Raw genomic sequence first — 16,996 nt, 5'->3', positions numbered from 1 at the left:
CCTTTCTGATTATATTTTTATAACCACTGTAAAGTGCTTTTCTTTTTGTAATTATTCATGTACTGGTAATATGTTCTTAGATTGCTGATTTAATAGGCACTTAGGTAGGTTCTGAATTCTTATTTGAGAACTATATCCCCAAATTGTGTTTGTGTCTGTGTGTGTGTGTGTGTTTGTTCATTTCCTCTGAGTAGATACGTGCCAGGTAGCAAGGCATGCTGGCATTGAAGACTTTGTAGACAGTTGTGTTTACAGGGAGCGTCCTAGGCAGAGACTGCATTTGTCTTAGGTAGATGTTATCAGAGGACAAGTATAGCAACTCTGCTCATGTGATTTTTTTCCCTGAATTATCTTTCCCTACCAGATTGCTACTTCATTGAGAGTTTTAATAGTCACATTGTCAATATGACTATGCTTCATTGTAGCAAGGCATACTTCTGACCTCAGGAATCTTAAGAAAAATAAGATTTTTTTTAAGAGTGGGGAGAAGTTTGTGGTGGAATTTATTGGTTCTCTCTCTGGTCTTACAGGTCCTCATTTCAGTTTTCATTTCTTTAAAATGAAAGGGATGAGAGTACTTAGCCAGATCAGTGTTAAATGGAAATGTTAAGGTTATGATAGGCAGTGAACAGGGCAGTTGAGTAGAGTGACTGCTTCATAAATGACTTCTGTAAATCAAAATTAATTCTAAGAGCCATGTTGAATTCAGCAGTTGTTTTCTGTAACCTCCTTGGTCACACCCCACCCTGTGTGTATATTTTATTTCCCTACTTTGATTGAAAGCACCTAGTTGCCCAGTACTGTGATACTAGGGATGTCCACAGGTTTCAGAGACTAGTTAACTGACTTAATCCATGGAATTTGCCTTTAGTAATCCCGTCCTGTAAATTGAGTTTAGATGCACAGGCCCTGGGAGTTAGAACACTGGATTGCTAGTTGTAGCTCAACTCCTACACTAATTTTGATATTGAATGGGATATTTAGTTTAGCTGAGCCCCAGATTCCTCATGTGCAATAATGTGGTTAATAATATTTGCTCTACCTAACTCACATAGTTTTTATGAGGCTTAAATGAGATACCATTCCTGAAAGGACTTTATACGATATAAATCCGTTTACACATAGGTTTGCTTCGGTCATTGGAGTTGGATGCCAGGGTTATATTTGGTTCTGTTGCTTACTAACGGTGTAAAATTTGGCAAGTTGTTTAATCTTTCTGCATCTCAGCTTTTTCATCTGCAAAATGGAAATGATAATACCTTTTTCTCATAGACTTCATTTTAGGATTCAGTGATACAATGAGTGTGAGCAGTGCCTAGCATGTAGTAGGCACTGGATAATGTTAGTTGCCATCACCCATCACCCACCAGCAACAGCCAAAGGGATCCATGTTAAAAGATACTTACCAGGTTTAGAGGCATGGTTAACATGGAGGGGGGAAAGGAAGAAATAAAGACTTAGGTTAGTAGAAAGACAATGATCAGTTTTAGTGCCTTTTTACTGTGGCTGTAAGTGAGACTCTAATGTAGCTAACACTAGGACGCCTGGGGGCTCGGTGGTTGTGTGGCTGCCTTTGCCTCAGGTCATGATCCTGGGTCCCGGGATCGAGTCCAGCATTGGGCTTCCTGCATGGAGCCTGCTTCTCCCTCTGCCTGTGTCTCTGCCTCTCTGTGTGTGTCTCTCATGAATAAATAGGTAAAATCTTTTTTAAAAAATATAATGTAGCTAACACTTACTGGGACCTTACCACATGTCAGGTACTATTCTAAGGACCTTGTTCGTAAAAGCTAAATCCCATGTACCCTCTAAAGTAAATGCTAGAAATACCCCCATTTTACAGATGAGAATACTGAAGTACAGAGAGGGTAAGTAACTTGCTCATGGCCAACTCTGAGCCACTAAGGTATTAGAACTCTGGAGCCTGTGTTTGTCCTCCTTGTGGTAAAACCCACAAGGACAAGAGAGACCTATAATCTTCTCTTCATCACAGCCAGGAGTTAGGAAGCCTGCCCCATCAGCTTTGCTTGACTCTGAGTTCTCTACCCCCCAGTTCCCAGCTCTCCCAGCTCTCCCAGCTCAGATGCAGTGTTTAGTTTAAAGAACAGAATGGTGTGTGTGGGTGTGTAAATCTTCCATAGTCTCAAATCCGACATCTGCACTTCTCTCCCAACTTTGTACCCCTGTTTGATAAGTGTCCCCAAGCATTGCCAGTACCACACATCTAAAACTGAACTCTTCTTCCCTTGTGGCTTTGGGGGTTACTCTCTCAGTACTTTAATCTCCTCATCTTTAAGACAAAGATGCCTCGTATATGGTGACCATGGGATTCAATGAGATGATGTTGATAAAATGTTCATTGTGACATCTCGCACATAATAGGCACTAAATAAATATATCTCTTGCTGTTACTGCAACTGTGAGGAGAGCAGTTCTCTAGGCCTGGTGGCAGGACAAGGTCCCGGCTGGGCATTCTGGCCTCACCCTCACAGGCAGTTAAAGTGTCCACCAGGGCTTTGGTTTGGATGTTACTGAAAGAGGGGGTGGACAGGGCGGGGAGGGCAGATATATACAAAGGAGTGAATTATAACAAAGAGCCTTTTCTGCTTCAGTTCTTGTGTAGAAAACATATGTTCAGTGATGCAGGCAGCAGTTGGGTTAAAGACACACTGTAGGGCTGCAGACAAAAGACCTGCACTCTTCCTGCATTCACAATGTTTCCAAACATATTCACTTGTCTCACTTGTTAGGGACTGGGCTGTCAGCTGGATCCTCTTGCAAGTGTGATTTCTTTTTCCCCCGTTCCCTTTCAAAGGCCTCCCCTCCCCTTCCCCTCTCCCCCAATGTTTTACACTTCATATAATCCAGTGTGCATGACAGACCACTTCAGCCTTTGTGCTACTGATGTTTGGGGGAAGGGGAGAGCTGATCTGATGGAGATCTTGGGTAACTTTTCACTCGCCCGAGGACAGGAAGCCGCTGAGCCACTTTTAGGCCAAACATCATCAGTGGATGAGTACGTAGTACGTGGTATAGTTAGCCATTCTTCACCCACAATTAACAGGCCAACGAGTGGATTAGCGGAGGGAGATTCTTGGAAGCTGTGGCTGCGAATCGGGGCCATATGTCTGTTGTGGTGGGGTTGGGAGAACTGTTGCTTTTTTATTTGCAGAATGACTAGTTTTTGATGAAAAGATGCAGATAAGGCAAGGCCCTGCTGAATTGGAAAGTAATTGGGAAGAAGCTGGCTCTCATTCTCGTGTTCATTATGTGAGGTGTATGCAGATGCCCACACTTAATTCTGGATCCAGGGAGTGTGACTGTGTGCCGTGTCTGTACTTTAAACCTTTTACTTTCTTTATGGAAAGGAGACAGCTAAGGTAGGGTTTGTTTCCATGGATGAGATTTTGGAGAGATACTTTCATGTGTATTTCTTTTTACTCTCTCTCTCTGTATAGGTTACATGTAATACTTTCACATATAGTCTGTTAGAGCTTCCATTGCAGTGAGCAGCTAGAAATGTAAAGAATTAGCATAGTGCCTCTGCTGCCACTGACCTGTATAACTCTTGGAATCTCAGCTCCCCAAACTCAGTGTTAGCATCTGTAAAATAGGAATTACTTTATCATCATACCCCTGGAGCATCCCATAAATAAAACAGGAAATATCTATCCCATCATGGTAGGTGAGAAATCTTGTCTTTGTAGAAATCTTGCAGTGTGTCTTCACTGCTACATTACTGAGTCAAATTTCAGTGCCTTTGTTTCTTTTTTTCTTTCCAGCCTCTTGCTTATGCCCTCTGTTTCATGATATTGTTTAATGGTTGAGTTGCTCATCCTGGAAAGTACCAGCATGTTCTGAGGAAGGAGAGGTGGCAGGGAGGCAGAGAAATTTTCGTTGGCTTAGAGTTCTAAATGGGCTGTTAGTTCACTTCAGCAGTAGAGGCAATTACAATCCTGCTAATGAATAGGCAGTCAAGTGGAATTTCCCAGATATGGTGTCTTCTGGTGGGAGGATAATTTCACCACCTAAACATCCTCAGACATAAAACATTGTATAAATATTTTGTAATGCAAAGTGCCAACAAAGTCATCCCTTGCCAATACACTGCAGACCTGACAAAGGAAACTACTGATGGTATTCCAGTTTTTAGTGCTGTCATTTGAAAATCCTGGGAAGGGAAACATCATGGAAATGTATCTGTGTGCCCTTCAACCTGAAAATAACAGTCTGCAAAGATTTTAGTAATGGATAAAGCTAATAGACTATAAGCTGGGACAGAACTTTACTTGGGGTTGGCACGTCCCTCTTTGGCCTGGCGTGGAGTGTCACCCGGAGCCAACAGTAGAGCATCTGGAAAATAAATTGATATTTTTTTCCCACATTGAATGGATTCATTTCACAGAATGATGGGAAAGGGAGGGGATGGGAAGGGTGATAAGAGTATATTTGTGAGCCCCCCCATCCCCCGCCCACCCGCCAAGTATATAACTTTTGTTGTTTTGTTTTGTTTTTAAAAAAAAAAGCTAGTGCTTCCAAAGCCAGAATGATTCTTGGGCTCTCTTGGTAAGAATAATTATGTTGTTTCCTCTACCTCTGTGTGGATCTGCTTCATTATATAGACCACGTGTCGTAGTGACTAAGGGTAGACTCTACAAAAGCAAAGGAACTTATGAGGCTACTTGGAGAATGAGGGGAAAAGAACAATGATTTTGGAAACTCCATAAAGGTCAAAAAAAGGCTTTCAGTAAGTATGCAGAGACTAGAAATCAAATCCCATTTCCTATCATAAGAAGCCCGTTGTTTTAGCCACAGTAGTTAATGTACTGTATGTGAAAGATTTAAGACTAGTTGGAAAGCTTTGCTTCTGTTTTATTAGGCTGCTATTGAAAAGCCAACAGCATAACTTCGACTAGGTGCTTTGAGATTTCTTAATGGGCTGTCAGGGGCAAGACACCAGGGCTGTGCTATACTAGCTCTTTCCTGTACATTAAAACAACAGGGGCCAAGCGATCACATACAGAAGTATGAATTACTTGATGCTTTCTCTGTTCCATATGGCCAGCCATGTCTTTGGCAATTAATCATGTACAAAATCAGTCGAGTGCTCTCTGAAGCATTGAAGTCAACATTTAGTTGTACCTGTGCCAGTGGGGGCAGTGGGGTTGCAAGCGTAAAATAGCAGGATGAGGGGCTGCTGGCGCCAAGGCCCAAGCAGCTGGCTTCTATAAACAACACTTTTTTTCCTCTTCACCTTTCTCTCTCTTTCCCTCTTTCTTTCCTTCTTTTTTCCTTCCTTCCTTTTCTCCCTCTCCCCCTTCCCTCCTCCCCTGTCCCCTTGCTCCCTCTCCCCCTTCCCTTCCTCTTTACCCCCCACCAGGCCTCCCTCTCCCTCCTTCCCTGCCTTCCATCCTCCTTCCCTCCCTCCCATTCTTTCTGTCTTTTTTTTTCTTCCTTGACAAATATATGGACAGTTTTTCACCATCATCTGAAACACCAATGTTGCCAGTTCTGAGGTCCAGCTTCCATTCACTGTCCCAATACCCCACGTTAAGTGATATGTCGGGTCACCCTTCCCTCCAGCAGCCTCGGTGTTCAGCAGTCGTCACCATGACTATCCTGAGAGTTCATGCAGACCCAGGCCGACTGCTGGGGTTCCGGAGCTTCTTGATAAACATATGAGCTATGACGATTTCTGTGTTCGTAGGAGGAGAAAAATGGGAGGTCCTATTAAAGTGCTTTGGGGAAAAAAACCCCTCTAATTATTCACATTCGTGGCTGTGGTATTTTAGGATTTTATTTTTTTTTTAACAATTGCTATCCATACCGTCTGGGATCTTTTTTCCCAATCTTTTTTTTTTTTACACATAATGCTGCTGGTGATAGGTCTCCAGCATTCGTTGAGCATTTTGTACGTGCCAAGCATTGTGCAGAGTGCTTTCAGAGTGGATTATCTCACGTAATCATCACAAGGATAGTTGGTGCTATTACAGACACCCCTTCAGAGATGAGGAAACTGACCAAAGAAGCATTTTCCCGGCATTCCTTCCCCTCTAGGCATCCTGATTAGTTTCCAGGAGCTCCCTTAGTTCAATAGCTCATGATGGGAAAAGGCTAAAAGTATGACTTAATAGTACATTTTTGAGGCTCATTTGGTAAAAAGTCTGCTGAAATGTTCGTTCAAATCAAGTGGGTCTTTGAGATGAACTGAACCAAGTGGATCTGTAGGTGGAAATGAAAGGCTGCTTTGTGGGCAGCGTCTTGGAGACTACTGCCTTTGTGCCTTCTGTTCAAGACAGTCTAGCTCATCTGCTGTCCTTGCTGAGCCCGCCATGAAAGGCAGAGACGGGGAAGAGAAGGATGGAGACAGCAGCCTGAAGTAGTCCAGTAGATGTGGCAGCCAGCGGTGCCTTGGTGTTATCTCCCAGCCGAGGTCATCCAGGATGTGTCTTCTCAAATTCAGGAAACAGGGGAAAGAAAGTTTGAACATTGTGTAAACATTAGCACCCCCAAAACCCTCTTGCTCCCAGAGAGGGAGATAAAGTAGGCAAAAAGGCTGAGAGATGTGTTTATTTGTTCTGCTGGGCTGTGGATCCCAGCATGCTAGAGATCTTCATGATGCCCAGTCCAGTTTAGCAAATGTGAAGGCATCACTCAGCACCGAGCTCCAGAGGCCTCACAAAAGAGCCATCTTAAACTGACAATCAGTAAATGAAGGAAGACCTGAGATCGACCTTTCTTTGATGGGGCTAAGGCTATCTCAGTGGGTTCTGTGCCTTTCTTCTTTAAAAAAAAAAAAAAAAAAAAAAAGGAAAGAAAAAGAGAAAAAAAAAAAGTGTTCCTGGACTTTTGAAGAGGGGAGCCCTGGTTGGGTTTTTGACAGCCCGTGGCAGTGTTGATGTGAGGAAATAGCTTTCCCAGCTGATAACATCTTAAACCAAGTTTCTTCACAAGTTGAACCTTTAGCCCTCTTTATCAGTCCGAGCATATCTTTGTAATTTGTGTGTGCAGAGGGGAAATACAGCCCTAACATGAGGCTGCTCTGTGTATAAAAAGTGTTCGGTGGGGCATTTCCCCCATAATGATGGTCCTGCTTTTTTGGCGCTGATGAGGAAGAGGAGATGGGAAGATGGGAAAGGCATGTAGTTCTGGCATCCTGGTATTTATATGACTTTTGAAATTGGAAAAACAGCAGCAGAATTTTTTTTTTAAATGAACTAAACAGAGGGATTATCAGCCACGTTTGTGAAATGCCTCCTATTGCTGTGCATTTCTTTAGACAGAGTTCTCTGATTTGTAAGATGGGTGGATTAAATTTGAGTTTCAGAATTAAAGGCCTATCAGAAGCTGTTACCCCATATCAGAAAGGAGCCCAAAGAATTAAAGACTTCTGTTGAATTATTAGTAAGAAGTAAATGTTGTATGTAATTCTCCTTTTAAAGCTCAGCGTGATTCCTGTCCAAAAACCTTGTATGCTACAAATTCTGTTTATTGCATGTATGTCCATATGTGCTTTCTTTCTGATACCCCAGAATTAGAACATACTGGAAGGCATGGACAAATACATCCACCAAGAATTGGGTGAATTGCTCAATTTTAATTGAATAAATTCAGAATTGGGAGACTTTTTCCTAAAATTTGAGACTTCTTTTAAAAATTTTTATTTATTTACTTTAGAGAGAGAGCACAAGTGGGAGGGGCAAAAGGAGAGAGAGAATCTCAAGCAGACTGCCCCACTGAGCATGGAGCCTGACATGGGACTGGATCCATGACCCTGAGATCACAACCCGAGCCCAAACCAAGAGTTGGCCACTCAACCGACTGTGCCACCCATGCACCCCAAATCTGAGGCTGCTTAGAATCTTAGAGTTTTGGTTTTCCTTTTTTCATTCTCAGTCAATCTCTTTCTCCTTCACTCCCTCCCTCCTTCCTCTCTCATTATGGTTTTTTTACTTGGTTTTGTACATAGTTTTGAGCCAGGAGTAGCTGAAAACACTGGGGGAATTCTTAGAGATCCTTAGGATGCTGTAGGTTGTCAGACGAGTCCAAAGTAGTTTGTTTGTTTGTTTGTGTTTGAAATGGAGAAAGTGAGATTTTTTTGGCTTATTTGGAAGGTGTGCAAAGATTACACGTGATCCCAGTGTAGTAAAACTTTTAGATGTACTTTTAGATACATCCTTCCAAATATGTATTACTCTTCTACATAGTCTCCTAGGGATTGCATAGCCTTACTTTTCTTGATGCTCTTGTTTAAAAATAGTTTTCACAACATTTTTCTTAGAATTCTCATCAGATACAGTTTGCATCAAACCAGAGCTTGTTTCACATACTGTTTTTGATCTCAAATAGTATTCTGTGGCTTGATTGTTCATCTTCTTTCCCAGACATGTTCCAGCATGTAATTTGCTTTCATTTATTCAACACCCTATCCCTCAGGAGTCTGTTTTCATGACATGGTGCCAAAGCAGGCACCTTGGAGGGTATTGGGAACAAATGGGCGTGGGCCCTATCTGCTCTAATAGAGCTCCCACTCTGGAGGAGGAAGCATCCAGTGAGTAAATAAGAGCAATGGAGCATAGCAAGGTTTGTGAGATGTTCAAGAGCGAGAGTAAGGAGGGATGATCAACTCTATGTAATCTGGCGGAAGGATTTGGTTAGTGGAGAACTTCATAGAGGAGGTGTTATTTGAGATGTTTCTTGAAGAATTAGCAGTTACTAGCCAGTTATATAACAAGTAAATGTATTGTGTAGAACAGCCATGTGTTTTTAGGAAACTGAAATTGGTTCTAAATGGAATGGAACATGGCAGGAGATAAAATTTGGGAAGCAGTCAGGACATGTATTAAGAGATGTTGTTTTGGTATGATTTTTTGTGTTTTTATTTGGTCAGGTTAAGAATTCAGGCTTCTAAAAAAAAAAAAAAACTTTTCCCTCAAATGACAGTAAGTGGAGCTTATAAACAGAACTACTCTGGTTTAGGTGAAGTTTTAGAAGCTGAAGCTCCTTGTTTCCTTTGACCCTGAGATAGCCCTCTTATAGGAAGAACATTCGTGAGGGGGTGAGATGGAGGCAGAGAGGCTCATTCAGATGCTACTACATGGGCCGGGCAAGAGAGAGGCCTGAACTCAGCCTGTGGCAGCAGGGAAAAGATAAGTCTGAGTCGTATTGAACAGAGAGGGATGACAGGATTTAAAGTTTAGGTACCAGGAGTACAGGGAAAGGACAGGGAAGCCAGTAGGAATAGCCCCAGCCATCTGGATTAGGTAATTGGGTTGATAGTGGTGTCATTCGCCCTGCTAAGGAAATAGAGGAGAAGGAGCAGACCGATGAAGAAGGATACGATGCAAGAGCAATGATAGTCGAGATGTGGATGAGTGGAGGTTGAGACTCTATGTTTGAAGGGTATATTTAAGGAGAGGTAGGCAGTCATGGGCTATATGGGGCCAGAGCTTGGCAGCAAGGTCCACTTGAAGACATCAGTCTCAGGGGAACCTTGAAGCCACTGGAGAGGAGATCACCCATGGAGAGAGCAAACAGAAGATATCAGATGAGAACCAGGAATCTCGCCCTGGGGAACCCACAGAGGAGATGAAGAAGATCAGGACACGTATTAGGTGGTAGCCTAAGAGAGAATGGTGTCAATTAAAACCAGGAGTGGCATTAAAAATAAAACCCACCATCAGAGGGTAAAGGTTTTCTACCATCTGGGAGATGGAAAAGAATATTGTTCTGGCTCCTGATAGGTCATGATTGATCAGTGGTCACCTGATTTCCTTTTCACATGTTTCATGTGAAGTCATAGACACTTGAAGAAATGCTTTTGTTAAAACAATATGACCTAGCATGAGACTGTTACGTGAGTCCTAAACAATAATAATCATAGTGGCATATGTCCTGGGTACCTCCTCCTCACAAGACCCCGTGGAGAGGTTCCAGTGTCATCTCTGTTTTACAATTGGACTGAAAGCCCATAACTAGGAGGTGACAGCCGGGATTTGAACAGCTAGCAGCCCTAAGAATATTCATAGTCTTTTCCTGAGAGGCCAGCATTTTCATCAATTTCTGTTGAAGAAGAGTTACTAACGAAATTTCACCCCAGAGCATGATTTCTAAATCCCTGATTTACTTGCCCTTAATTTTGAGAGGGAGAATTTGTTTTTGGTAACAGGAGACTGTTTAAAAATTGGTACTTATTTGAAAACAGTCCTGTGTTACTACTGATGGGAAAATGGGCTATTAACATTTCCGGCATAAAGTCAACCCTTGAGGAGCCAACACTAGTATGAGGGAAAAAAATATCACTGTTAATCCTTGTCAAAAGAATGTTCTTTGACACTCTGAAATTAGCTTTTGTGCAATGACTTTACTCTGAATTTTATGAAATACTATATTTTAGGGTCTGAATGCTCAATCTAAATTCACCCATCCTTTTCCAATATCTTGAAAACATTTTTTTGGTAACAGAATTTGTTTTGTTATCTAGATCTAGTTCTATTTTTACTGACTACTTTTATTCAGGTGTATTTAATATGTACACTTGTTCTCTGCATTCTTGGTTGTCCTAAAAATGTGATGAAATGAATTTTAACAATTAGGTTTTAGAAGATTTTCATGTGATAAAATAAACTTTTGGGGATATACAGTTCTGAGTTTTAACATATGTAGAAACTCACACCACCACCACCACCATAGTACAGAATAATTCCATCATTCCAAAATTCCCTTATGCTGCCTCTTTGTAATAAACCATCACCTGTCCTGATCCCTGGCAACCATTAATTTGTTCTCTGTCCCTGTAATTTGCCTTTTCCAGAATGTTAAGTAGATGGAATCATGCAGTGTTTAATCTTTGGAGACCACCCTCTTTCACTCAGTATAAGGACTTTGAGATTCAGACAAGTGGCTGCATCTGTCAATTGTTTGTCTCTTTTTTCTTTTTTACTGCTGAGTAGTATTCCTTTGTACAGATGTAGTACCACAGTGTGTTTATCCATTTACCTGTTATAGGGCATTTATATTATTTCCAATTTAGGGCAGTTATGAATAAAGTTGCTCTGAACATTTTTGTAGCGGTTTTTTGTGTGCACATAAGCTTCTGTGTCTTGAGCTAAATCCCCAGAAATGGGATCAGTGGGTCATACATTAAGTGTGTATGTGTAACTTTGTACAGAACTGCCAAACATGGCAGTATTTTGCATTCCCACCAGCAATGTATAAACTATAAAAAATTGAATTGCTATTTTAATGCTCTGAGGTTGAGGTTGGCAAGTTGTGTTCATAGTTCCTTGGGGTTTGGAAGAGATGCCCCATGACAAAAGGAGCTGTTAGGTCTTCCATAGCAGCTTCTTCAAAGAGAACTGCTCCAGTTTTGTTTTATGTATTGAGTTCCATGTAGAATACATTTGGGGGAAAAAAGAGGTTTATCTGTAAAGTGTTGGAAAACCACTGTAGTAAGGTGGTGTTTCCAGAGCTTGGGACATGGATCATGGGTGTCAACTAGGGGAACACTAGGTGGCGCTCCAGGATTCCGCAGGTAGTGGGGACCAGGCTGTGAGACCTTGAACTTCCTTTTCAATTCCTTTTCAGTGCACATCTCTGTCAAGGAGGTCTTCAGGTCCTAACATTCACCAACACTTGTTAATGGCCTCATTTACAACGACAGAGTAGGCTTCTGTCCCAGAGCCTTCAGCAAGCAACATCTACCTAGAATGAAATAAACATACAGCTTTGTTTTTACTATATTATTTTTGCAGTTATCTTTTCATTTATGGCGGGTACCACAGGTTTTCCAGTTTTCTTTTGAAGAAACTTTACAATGTGAGTCATTTGAAATAAAAATATTAAATATTGTATACCTCATACACAAACATGGCAAGAATTTTGAGACTGTGCTAGAATGACTGAAATTTGGGAGACTGTACAATAGGGGGGCTATTTATTTAGACAGACCTTGAAGTGGATCCTTTTGTCAAGTGGAGAGTTCCTCTGTAAAGTATGTAACTATCTCAGTTTTTTTAATGAATTTAAAAGTAGAGTCTTAAAAGGCCATCTTCTCTTACTCTTTGTTTTTGATATACTTATTTTTCAAGTTTCTTCTTTATTTACTGATTTGACAAATATTTATTAAAAATTATTAGGGGGATGTCAGGGCACGATCTCGTGGTTCTGGGATTGAGTTTAGCATTGGGCTGCCCTCAGGGAGCCTGCTTCTCCCTCTGCCTGTGCCTCTGCCTCTCTCTGTGTGTCTCTCATGAGTAAATAAATAAAATCTTAAAAAAAATAAAAATCATTAGGAACACTGGGGTACAGTAGTGAAGTAAGCAGTCAGGGTCCCCAGTCTTGCATAACTTACTTTCTTTAATCCTTACTCCTCCTCTCAGAGGCTGACCAGGGAAAACAAGGGCCTCTGGATAAAATTTAAATGATGCAAACAGGTAAAGAAGAGATAAATGACTTTTTTAAAAAAGTTATTTTAATACCATCACATGGAAATTTATTTTATTTATGTTCCTGGAGCCATCTAGATGTGTACTTTGTCTTCTCTTTGAAACATTTTGCTTATTATTTTGGCAAAATAATATGTACCTACAGACATAGTGATGAACCATATGACTTTTTGAGGTTCCTTCCAACCTTAAGTACTTGGGATAGGGTATTACAGACAAGGAGTGATGTTATTGTCAGAATACCCATTGATACTAGCACCTCTCTGAAATTCGACATCTTTTACATTAGAGGTCACAAGTTAACAGCTACCTGAGTTCTGTTCAGTCACTGGTGTTTCTTGTTTGGCCACCTGGTATTTAAAAAGCTAAAAAAAAAAAAAAAAAGTTTTAAACATTTAAAATAAAAAACTTTCACATAAAAAAAATCAAAATGGATATCTTGTTTATTTTGAAAACTCATGAATCTGGCACTACTTAGCTTTTCTGAATGACAGAGTTGGCTATTGTTGAATAGTGACTGCCTTTTTGCACAGAACACATACTCTCATCAGGTAATCTTGCTTAAGTTATTCATGTTACCTTTCTGGCTTTGGTGGGTATTTGCATTAGCAATTCCTGCTTTAGCCACGTGGAACCCAGGCTTCATGCAGGAGAAGCACCTAGAGAAAATGAGTTTTCTTCCCTAGGTCAGAGAGCTAAAAATGTCACTGCCCTCGAAGCTCACTGAGTGTCCAACTGGGTGAATTGCCTGGTGTAGAAGTTGTAACTCTGGACTCAGGAAGCTGAGATCAGGGTCCTTTTCTTGGCTATAGCTAGTCACATTATCTTGGATCCTTTAACAGTGGAGTACTATTTCCTATCTTATCTTTCTGTATCAGTTAGTTTTTGATTGTAAGCAACAGAAACAGATTCTGGTGAATTTGAACAAAATGGAACTTGATTGAAAGGATATTGGATAACTCCGTGGTATCAAAAGAAGAAGAATGATCTCTACTTAGAAAGTTCAGGAAACCAAGAATACTTTGAGGGCCACGGGTGGTAGGAACTAAGGAAATTGATAAATGGCCTCCAAATTTTTTCCCTTTCTTTGTCATTTTTCTTCAGTGTCTGAAGTCCTAGAAGAGCGAATCAGGTTGGCCTAGCCCACACCCTTCATGGGAGAGAGTGGAATACTTTAGTTGGCAGTCTCTCTAAGACTGCATACAATAAAAGACTTCCCTAAAAGAAGGTTTGATGTTGTTACAGGAAAGGGGGACTGGGTCTGGATAGAAGGCAACCAGACAACAAATGTTCACTATACCTCTTCTCAAGGCTGTCCTGGAAGACATTTCAGTATATACTGTAAAATGCCATAGAGGAGTAAGGAAGGAGTACTTCCAAGTTACATGAAAACAATTGTAAGTGTGCTCTTTAAGCAAGTGAAGGCATTGGCATCAGTTCAATACGGACTAGTACAAAGAAAGTAACAGATTCATTCCTTTTAGTGGGATCCTGAAGACCCGGGATCGAATCCCACGTCGGGCTACCTCTCTCTCTCCCTCCCTCCCTCCCTCTCTCTCTCTCTCTCTCTCTCTCTGTGTGTTTCTCATGAATAAATAAATAAAATCTTAAAAAAAAAAAAAGATTATTCCTTTTAGCAATTGCTTTGGGTATAACATCTCCAAAGAAGCCACACCAACTTTAAATGGAAAACATCTCTAAATTCTTGAGATTTCTATTCCAGTTGTATGAAGATAAATATGTGTGATGAAAAGTTTTATCATTAAAACTCAAAAGGCATTTGCACACTTACATTTCAGGTCCCAGTAGAATACTCTATATTGTTTTCTGAATTGTTTTTTATAATGTTACATGAATTTGTGTGTTTAAAATACATGTATGTAGAACTAGCACACAGGAGTGAGTTGTAGACAAAATTGAAATGATAACTTTAAATTCAAGTTTCGGTGTAATGCTCCTTGTTAGAGTGAGCAGTTGTGCTAGGGCTTCACCTATTTCTAAAAGCAACATCTGACCTTTTGCAATGCCAGGTAGAAGCTTGAGTGTTTTTGTACTCTCCTGTGAGCCTAATCTCTTTTAAGGACCAGAGCAGTGACTGTTGAATAACTGATTCTTCCTCAAATCAGAAATCTGCTGTGCACGAGCATCCTTGTACATAATTATTTGAAATATGTAGTGGATTTTTAAAGCTGGAAGGATTCATTGAGACTGAATTTGATTTTTTGTACTCTTATTGTTCCTTTCTTTGCAAGCTCTTGTTTTGCAACAAGCAAGGAAAATGAGTGGACACCCCCCCCCCAAAAAATTGCTGGCATGGCTGGAAATAGAAATTAATGATTCAAATACGAGAGGCAGTGCAGAAATCCTCAGCTGGGTGGCAGGAAACAGAGAGAGTGAAAGTCAGAGACTGCTCTTTTTCAAAAGGCAAAACAAACAACTCACAGTGAAGTGTACGTGAAAATCATTTCTAATAATAGCTCATGGGAGACAGTTCCCAGGAAAAAGACCATTGGTGCACTGAGGAAATTAGAGCGAGAACACACAGTATCTCGATGTGTTACTTAAGGCAATGGAGCTTTAGAGTTTACCTTATGTGCCTTGTACATTGATTAAATACAAAATATATGCTGGCCATTTTGACCATCATTTACTGTATTGATTTGTTAGCAGGGGAACTGTAATAAAAAAGCCATTGATTTACTGTCCTTATTTGCTTATGGGCTTTTTTTTATTATTAATTTTTCACGTTCTCTCTTTTTTGGACCATTTCTTCTAGACAAATGCTGTGCTTCATGAAGTTAGAAGAGAAGGGGTCCCTGTGGAACAAAGGAATGAAATCTTGACCGCCATCCTTGCCTTGCTCACTACACGCCAGAACCTGAGGAGGGAGTGGCATGCCAGGTTAGTTGTGTTACAAAATGGGGATTTGTTGTTCCTAAAAAACAAGAGCTGTAATTCGGCCGAGCCCTTCCTTACAGTGGGTCTCGTCCCTCTGATTTGAGGACCCATGAAAAATAAGCGAGTTATAGTTGCTTTCAGCCAAAGTTAGCTCTGCTTCATATGGTACCTACATTAATTGAAATGAGCCATGATGTCATCTGTAGGTGTATATGATTTATCCCTGAGTGTAACACTTTGCATAAATGTTTGCATCCTGAGCATAATATAATAGTAGTACCTGATGCTGAACGACCCTTTTAATCAACAGTCTAAAAGACTAACATTGCTATTTAGTTAGGGCAGATGTCTGGGAAATTCACATAGTGCTCTTACATCACTCAGTGAGAGGCAGATTGCTTGAAAGTGGTCTATTTATCAACCCCAGTTTTATAACTGGCCAAGTAGGAATTATGTTGGCTTCAACCTCATTTCTTTGCTCATGGACTTACCTGTGATTAGAAAGTTGCTACTGGTAGAAAGTTTCTATAGATCATCAGTTTTTACAGAATGGATGCTTGCTTAGTATGGATTCTGTTATCTTGCTTTTATTTGAAAAACAATTAATGGTTGGAACGCTGGAAGCACTTCCCCCGAATGTTAGAGTTACCTTTTAGATCAGCAATTGGGTAAAAATTGTTGAATTATCTGTCTCTCAGCAAGAGAGAGAGGAATCAGGAAGATCAGGCTGAATTTTGTTGCGGGGTCTTATCTGATGCTTAAAAATCCTATGTGCCTGGGAGTCAAGAACATTGATAGACATAATATTTCTCCAAATGAGTTCATACAACAGAATTTATAATAATTGATGGCTTTACTAGTAATAATTATCATTAAAATTGGTTTGTGAACAAGGCTGAAGATGAGCATTTTCCAAGAAAGGAGACACTGAAGAGTATGAACTGTCCTCCCCAACTAGGTATTGGAAAGCTGCTTTTCAAGTGTGTATATTATCTCTAAATTCATACTTGATTTAGAAGAATAATTTTAAAATTCCCCTTGATACTCTCCCTCTCCCTTTTTTGTAGTGTAGTCAGATTAAAGGACAGTTTCAACTACAGTAAGTAAATAATCTCCAATTTAACTTTTCTTGTATTCCAACTTAAGCATATATATTCATTAAAATATGCACATTTTATTAAATACTGGAAAATCCATATGGGGACATCTAAGATGTGTTTCTATATTTAACCTTTTATATCTTTTCCCCTGGTGATTCTTATTAAATAAGAAACAGAAAAGGAAAGAAAGAATTTCCCTATAATCTCTCTTCCACACCCTTCCTTACTACCCCCCCTGCCCCATCCCTCCAAAGACAGCACAGCTCAGAGACCAAATGTTGAGGATGGATGTCTTCTGTTGAGTGCATTTGGTTTGTTAACAATAATTTCCTACTACACCAAATCATCAGACAACATGCCCAAAATGGCCTATTTAAAAGGAGTCTGGTTTCAGCATTTCTGGCCCTTACTGCTAACAATTTAATCAGGAGCTGGAGCCAGTGTTGAAGTTGATGGAGTCTAGCATCTGAAACAAAAATTCTCAAGTCCTTTGTGGTAGGGGAGGAGAAAAGAAAGAGCTTAGCTGCTGACACTCTGCAGACCCCCTTAAAACTA

At 40.4% G+C, this 16,996-nt stretch overlaps 1 protein-coding gene across 9 annotated transcripts in view; it reads left to right on the top strand.

Annotated features, from left to right (window-relative positions):
* FTO (FTO alpha-ketoglutarate dependent dioxygenase) overlaps nt 1-16,996 on the top strand; it is a 428,971-nt gene that overhangs the window by 206,629 nt on the left and 205,346 nt on the right. For all 9 annotated transcript variants that reach the window (XR_013380253.1, XM_077898409.1, XM_077898408.1 and 6 more), the window contains exon 8: nt 15,220-15,344. Coding sequence is in view for 8 of the 9 variants with exons in the window: in XM_077898409.1 (XP_077754535.1) it covers nt 15,220-15,344 (125 nt within the window). In the remaining variant the exon portion in view is untranslated. The remainder of the gene's footprint in view (nt 1-15,219; nt 15,345-16,996) is intronic.

This window comes from Canis aureus, chromosome 5 (genome assembly GCF_053574225.1).
Source record: "Canis aureus isolate CA01 chromosome 5, VMU_Caureus_v.1.0, whole genome shotgun sequence".
Classification (NCBI taxonomy): domain Eukaryota; kingdom Metazoa; phylum Chordata; class Mammalia; order Carnivora; family Canidae; genus Canis; species Canis aureus.
The sequence above is the reverse complement of the archived record's forward strand: the minus strand, read 5'-3'. Positions and strand labels throughout refer to the sequence as shown.